Genomic DNA, 7,718 nt, shown 5'->3' with positions numbered 1-7,718 from the left:
GTTATATATAGAGGTGGATGTGATGGTGGTTCGAGGTGGTCGGTGGTGGTGAGCGGCGATGGTGATGGGAGGAGGTCATATATATATATATATATATATATATACATATATGTGTGGTGGTGATGGGAGGAGGTCGTTAAATATATATAGGTTAAGGATAAGTTAGTCATTTCCACACTTTAGGATATCCCTTATAATTATAGGGTAGATATTTTATCACTTAGTAGTCCCCCATCATTTTTGAGTAGTGCCCAAAAAATCGTTCTTTTTTTTGAGTTGCAACATTTAACTGCCAATCTAACACTCCAATCTAGCCCATAGGACTTAGTTTAATGTTTGACCATAAGGCCTTCCACCGAGAAAAAAAAAAAAAAAAAAAGTAGGAAACTTCCTTCTCATAAAACCTAGAAGCCTCATAAAACCTAGAAGCCTCGTTAGTGGGGTATCGGAAGTTTCCCGAAGCCAACCACCAATTCCTTTCCCCAAAGCAGCTGCAGCAGCCAGGAATAGCAATTCGGTCAAAGCTCCTCTCTTTATAGGGATTGAGATCTCGACAACGCCCTCGTTTCCCCTCTCTCGCTCGCCATATCTCTGGTCGCTGCTGCATCTGAAAATACAGATTTCACAAAGCGAATAACTAATCTGGTTACGAACGCAAAGGAAGGGTTTTTTTTAGAGAGTGAGAGAGACAATGGAGAATGGGGGTTTGGTTGCAGAAAACATTGAGAACAACAACAACAACCATGATGATGGTTCTTCTTCTTCTGCAACAGGAGGGGGTTCTTCATATACGTATTGGGTCAGAAGAGATTTGAAGAAAGAAGATGCCGCTCCTCTTCCTGCTCCTCGTAAGCTTACCCCTCAAGATGTTTCCACTCTCTCCAACTCTAACTCTTTGGGATCTGTCTGGAATCAAGTAAGTTCCTTTCTCCTCATCTTCATATTAATATCAATGGTTAAAACTTATTAGCAATGTAAGATTCTGGGAATTCCCAAACAATATGATAAAAATCATCTTTCAATTGTGTACATGGTTAACCCTAATTCATTATTAAGTCTAACATTTGCCTGATTCAACTTAAACATTTCACAGTTACAACTCACTTTTCACTTGTGAGTAGCTTAGGAGAGTGATTAGGTTAATCCTTAGTAAGCGGTCGTGTTTGTTTAAAGTATGAATTGTTATTAGTTTGCTATTCTATAATCAAGAAACATTTGACGGGCATTGAAAATTATGAGCTGTGGAATTAAAAAAGCTTTAAATTTGTTGAACGATTTCCAGCCCCATCTCGTCTACATCAACTTGTATCACTCCCTTGATAAAGGGTTATTGGGTTTGAGTTTTGTTTACTGCGGTCACAATTGAGCCTTTTTGGGTGTTAACAAAGGAAAAACATTGTCTTTTGGTGCTCCTTTCCTGAATTTTACTGTAATCCTACTTTTGGGTACTTTGAGATCAGTGTTGATATCTCAAACTAACTGTTAAATAGTTATATGACATCGAACATTTTTGCCTGAAACATCTATTTTTATGCTTATGGAAGTACTTTCGTGTTCTGCATTTGATTACCTATATATGTGTAACATGTTTCTGAAGAAAATTTATTCTTTACAGGCTGGAACCTGGGAGGAGAAGAACCTTAATTCCTGGGCTAGTGGTCGGATAAAGGTATGTAACTTTTCTTATGTCCGTTATTTTTCACAACTTCACATGACATCTGTAACCAATATATTGTGGACCTAAGAACAAATCTTTAACTATTTTCTTGGTTTCCTATAAGTTCTACTAAAGAGAAAATCCAGTGTGTGAATGTTCTGAACTGTTTGAGCCTCCTATTAAGTATTAATATAAGACTGATTCTTCATTCTTGTATATATCTATACATGACTTGCTAATGTGTCGTCCTTTGGACGCTGATCTTATTTGCAGGAGTTGATGAGTTCTTTGGGCTCATTGGAATTCTCAAGCGGCAAAGCTGAAATAGCAGAAGTTACTAAATGTGTAGGCGATGTGAGTTTTTGTTACTTCATAGTCGGATGCATATGATTCGGTATTTGTGTTCATATATTGTTGATTTATATTGGAAGGAAGACGCTAAGGTCCTACAAAAATTTTGTTTTGCCAATAAGCTACCAACTTATATTGGTTTTTGAGATTTGTAGCTGTTCTTCTCGTTTTTCCTCAACGTGGTAAAAGTTCATTGATGTTGAGATAAGAAATGAAGATGATATCATTGACCTTCTTGCACTAGTGTTTGATTTTTGTTTTTATTCTTCTGTACAGAGTATGTGAGATGTCATGTTACTTCTTTGGGCATACATATCAAGAGACTTTAACGATTAGGCATTATTATAGCCAACATGGTGAACGCTGTTATATCTAGTATAAATTATAATAGCTTTGTTATTCGAAATAGATGATGAAATGATAGTTGATGTGCATTTGCAGGCGTTTTTGGTGACTGTTCGAAATAAAAAACGTGTTGGCTACACTTACGAGTTGACATTGAGATTCAAAGGTAAGTAATTGCCTAAACAAAATTTGGACTGGTTTTATTTTGTATGTATTTCTGTTGACCTTAAGTTAATTTCTTTATTTCTATATGTCCAGGTGATTGGTTGATCGGGGAGGAGAAAAAGCATTTCGGGGGCCATCTTGATGTACCAGAGTTTTCCTTCGGTGAAGTGGATGACATGGAGGTAAATAGTTTGATTCTTGTAATATTTTAAACAGGCATGGAAGAAACCCATACTAAAGTAGAAATGTTAAGGAAAAGGAAAGGAGTGAAAAGTAAGTAGGCGTAGAAACACGTTTTTACATCTTGCCACTGAGATGTGCTCAGTAGGAGTAGTCAACGAGGTTTCTGTAAATCAGGAAAACTTGTTAATGTGCATGCATAAAGCCTTCCTTTCTTTTTGTCTTCACTTGTTATCAAACGGCAAGTGGTAGTGGCCGGTAACATGTTGATGTAACTAATTATTTGGAGAAGACTGATATCAATTAGTTTCTTTTTGCATGTTCTCATTTCCCATGTGTGCTCTGACAATGGTTAGCAAATACTTTCTTGGATGAAATCATGAACCTTCAATAGCTTGCAAATTCGCCTTTATTGATTTCTGAATCCTACTTAAGAACTATCTATTTCTAAGTGAAAACTGTTTGTTATTTAATCTGCAGGTGGAAATCCGGCTAAATCAAGAGAAGGATATTGCACACGAAGTTAAGATGCAAGTACGTCAGGATCTGAAACTGTTTTTGAAACCCATCCGCGAAAAGATGCTTGAATTCGAGCAAGAGCTCAAAGATAGATAACGTAAACGGGAAAAATCCATCTCTATTGAGACTTCTGTAATAACATAATCGTCATCTTAAATTCCTCTATAAACTAAAGCCGAAGCTCTGTCTATTTGCTCAGTTGGAGTCTTGTTTGAGTCAGAACTTGAGACCACTTAAATAGTCGGGTTGAATCTGATCAAAAGGGCTTATTTAACCCTTATGCATGTAGCTGGACGAATCTACTAAAATAGCCTATTATGAATCTATGATGAACACTTGCTTTCGTAGAGAATATTCTAAATTATGTCCGTGTTGATTAGAAGATTTCTATCGAGTTTGCATACAGTCGGTGGCTTTGTTGAAGATGTAGGATTTTTTTGTTTGTTATGTATGTCGACATTACGGATTTTTCCTAGACACCAAATGGAGATTGGTGAGGTGTTGGGGGGACCTTTGGGTACGCATCTCTTGATCTCTCTCATTCTCGATATTGATAGCTGCCACGAGCTTGTTTTTGTGTAAACTGTGCAGAGTTGGGACAGAAAGTTAGGTTTAACGACGACCATATATAAGTTCAGAAGTTCAACAGTTCAAGTCATTGATTAAGCCATCCGAGCAAAGCATTATTAGCTGCAGAGAGGGACTGAGTTTGATAGAAAGAGAAAGAGGAGAGTTGTTGGACTTGGACCATTCCCGTTCTCCGCATCTGCTGGGTGGCGGGGATGGGGTTGGCTCTTGGGCATACTGACGAATTAATTTTTCTTGTTTTTTCTTTTGATCTCTCGAGTCTTAATCTCAAAAAAAGTGAGGACAATGACATTCTTTTTTGGTGGTGTGACACAGCGTGATTGGACTTCCCATTACGAGTTTTCCTCTTTCCCCCCTACTCCTTAAAAGTTATCTGATGTAGGTACATACCATCGGACTGGAATGTACTCCGGCCTCCGGGTTAAAATCTTCTTGCACGGGTGATTTTTCCTCGGTTTTCTTTTCACCATCAGCAGTATATTATGGTCCTCTAGTCATATCCGATCATTTTGAATATTGTTATTTATACACCTACCTTAACCAGTGAATTAGTAGTATAGCATATATAAGTATTTAGTTTTTGCTGATTTAAGTCAATATTATAAGTTGATCCACTCTTTCAAGGAAATGATACTTTTATGTATAAAAAAACATAGATAGAATCCAATGGGTGACATCAGCATTATTATCATCCACAACCACGATTTCACACTCAACTTGCCATTGATTTTTTCTAGAATGGAAATTCGAATTCCCACCTCAAAGCAAGGTTTGAAAAACGGGTCACGGCCACTAGGTGTGACCGTCATAACGCGTCTTGACGGGTATGAACATGTTTCGGACGAAAATCATAATACTTAGGAAAAAAAAGCGTTTTTATATGATATTTTAAAAAAACGGGCGTTATAACGGTTAAATAAAAAAAAAAAAAAATTATGGTCTAAAATTCCTATCCAACGGTTATAACTTGATTGAAAACAGTTATAACGGGTCTAATAACGCTGTTACAACGTTTTTAATATATTGTTATTTTATTCTTTTATTTTCTAAATTTTTATTGTAATTTTTTATTCTTTAATTTAAAAAATGAAGCATTGTAAAAAAATATTTTAAATTCTTTTTTCTAAAAAAACGGGTATAACTGGCGTGAAAATGGGAAAAATGGTCTAAAAAATTCGCGTTAAAATGTTATTTATAAGGAGAAAACGTAAAATTCGATTTTAGAAAAATAGTTATATCGTGTGTGGAAACGGAAAAACGGTCCTAAAAACTGACGTTATTTTCTATTTATCGGCATTATAGTGGCACGGGGTATATGGGAGTGACTGTTTTAAGGACCGTTTTTTTCAGAAAAAAACAGGTGTTTTTCGAACCTTGCCTCAAAAGTACAAGAGATAAGCTCCTAGATCGTAATACGTCATTTTGTTAGTACCATACGAAACTCCAATGAAGACTAATTAAATCGAGTGCTCCTTGGGAGTTTGCAAGAATTAGTCATATTTGTTTAGTTTTTGTTAATTTAAGCCAATTTTATAAGTTAATCCAGTTTTTCAAGGAAATGATAGTTTTTTGTTTAAAATCAGAGGAGAGGCCACTAGCTGACATTCACAAGAATCACAACACCTGATTTCACTTACATTCATCTGTCTTTGGATTTTTTTATATAATAGAGTTTTTAATAATTTCCCATTTCTGTTCCGTGACGTAATACCAGAGTGGTTCCCCAACATAAAACAATTACTATAGCGAATCTGTCAATGGCTCTACTTGCACAACTCGTAATAATCAGTCAAATGCAAACACAGCTGCTTCCTACTCATGACCTTAACATTGTGGACTGTAAGTGTATTACTAAAATTTTCTTCTGCTCTGTTTTTTTTTATTATTTTGTTTGGTAAAAAATTTGGTACTAACGAGTTTTGAACTCAGATCACTGATATCATTAATACGGTTTCAAGAATATTATTAAAAATGACTATAGAGAATTCATTATGTGTTTTTTTTGGAGATTAAGTTACCATCATCTACACCCGAGACTCTCCAAAGATAAAATACATATAACTATATACCATCAATTACTGAAAACAAATAAACGATACTGGTTATTTTTCTTTTCCTTTTTTTGTGGATAAATGACGAGACCATGTTAAGTGGCCATGTATGGGTTATTAGTACTTGAAGGATGGGAGTTCCTTTTATAGCCACTTTTGTGTAAAATGAAGAATAAGACAAATGCTCAATTTGATAAAAGATTGAAAGATTCTGTGTAGTTTTTTTTGGTTACTTTTTCACTAGACAAAATTTTCCCTCCCCTTAAATCCAATTACTACAACTTGGAGTGAAAGTATCATTTTTTCATGCTTCAAAAAAAAATCACTTTTTCTGAAACGGGTGTAAGTATCATTTTTTCTGAAATGGAGCGAAAGTATCATTTTTCTGAAATGGGGAAAGTGAAAATATCATTTTTTCTGAAACGGAGGGAAAGTATCACTTTTTCTGAAGCAGGGCGAAAGCATCACTTTTTCTGAAACATGGCGAAAGTATTACTTTTTGTGAAACGGAACGAAAGTATCACTTTTTCCAAAACGGAGCGAAAGATAAAGAAATATAACTATGAAAACCATCGATAGATTGTTTTTTTTTTTTTGATAAATGACGAGACTGGGTTGAATGGCCATATCTGGGTTGTTAGTACCAAACCAAACAATTTAACATTAGTGCACAAGGCAAAGATGTTAGAATCAACAAATGATCCAACCACTTCTCAAGACTTTCATAAGTAAGTTAAATAACCACGTTTGATTGTAGAAGACAACCCCGAACAATTTATCAACACTGTACAAGGAAGTGAAGTTAGAATCAACAAATAATCCATCAATTTCTCAACTTTTTTATAGTAAATTAACTAAAGTGACAATCTAAAATTAAACTAAAATAGTATGTAGTAACAAGCTCTGCCTGAACCGGTCTAAGGCAATCTAAATTGGTCTGAAGAAGTGTCTGAGTCTTTGTGAATGGTGTTGTTGTTGTTGTTTTTGTTACTGCTGTTGTTGATGTTGTTCTTGCTTTCTTAGCTATTGTTGTTCAAGAGATTGATGTTGATTTTGTCCTTGCTGAAACTAGTTGTTTTTTGAGAACAGCACTTCCAATGAAGTTGAACCACATCCCACTTTGATTAAGCAGAGACAAATCTAACATTTTGAAATAAGATTTCCTTGGAGCATGAAATCAGGAAAAAGTCTAAAAACAAATACGGAAAAGAAAAACACAGAGAATAAAGAACCCCGAAAATTAGAGGGAAAGAGTGTTATTTTAGATGGTAATCGACTTCGATCCACTCCTTTAAGAGAAAATCTAAGCTGGCGACGGTTTTACGTTTTCTCTTATTTTTGAGAGATAAGGAGAGTCAAAGTCCCCGATCATTTTTTTATGATTTTGAGAGAGAGCAGGAGAGAGAACATTCACATTCTTTTACGATGTTGTTGTCTGTTAGACTAAAATTTTCTTCTGGAACACGACACTTTCATTAGAAAACTTCATATTTTAACAGGGAATAAATTAACCATATCCAAAATTCAGGAGGGATTGGATATCCAAAATAATGTTGATCACAATGAGGCCCGACTAATGAATTTTTTTTGGAACATACATGATAAATCAACTTCTATATGGAAGCAGCTTCGAACTACCTACTCCAAAATGGAAGCAGCTAACTTCCTTCATACCTACCATCAAACAACATATTTTTCACCATACTAAAAACGGATTGACAAACCCCTATCACGACAAACTGGATCTATAGGTATAATAATACTAACTTTTTTTTAATAATGTAACAAATTTTAAAGAAGCTGGAGGTGAATAGTCGAAGATGGAAATCTGCAGAACTGCTAGAAATAGTTGCGCAAATGCT

General features: G+C 35.2%; 1 protein-coding gene across 1 annotated transcript; it reads left to right on the top strand.

Moving 5' to 3' along the window:
- Nucleotides 1-422: 422 nt before the first annotated feature.
- On the top strand, nt 423-3,572 carry LOC113299131 (activator of 90 kDa heat shock protein ATPase homolog 2-like). Its single transcript, XM_026548082.1, has 6 exons — nt 423-916; nt 1,616-1,669; nt 1,931-2,011; nt 2,450-2,519; nt 2,612-2,700; nt 3,179-3,572. Exons 1-6 carry the CDS (start codon nt 692-694, stop codon nt 3,311-3,313), a joined length of 654 nt encoding a protein of 217 aa, XP_026403867.1. The 5' UTR covers nt 423-691; the 3' UTR covers nt 3,314-3,572.
- The last annotated feature ends 4,146 nt before the right edge of the window (nt 3,573-7,718 follow it).

The sequence above is a fragment of the Papaver somniferum genome, chromosome 7 (genome assembly GCF_003573695.1).
Source record: "Papaver somniferum cultivar HN1 chromosome 7, ASM357369v1, whole genome shotgun sequence".
NCBI lineage: Eukaryota > Viridiplantae > Streptophyta > Magnoliopsida > Ranunculales > Papaveraceae > Papaver > Papaver somniferum.
Note: the sequence above shows the minus strand (reverse complement) of the source record. Positions and strands in the feature narration are given on the sequence as shown.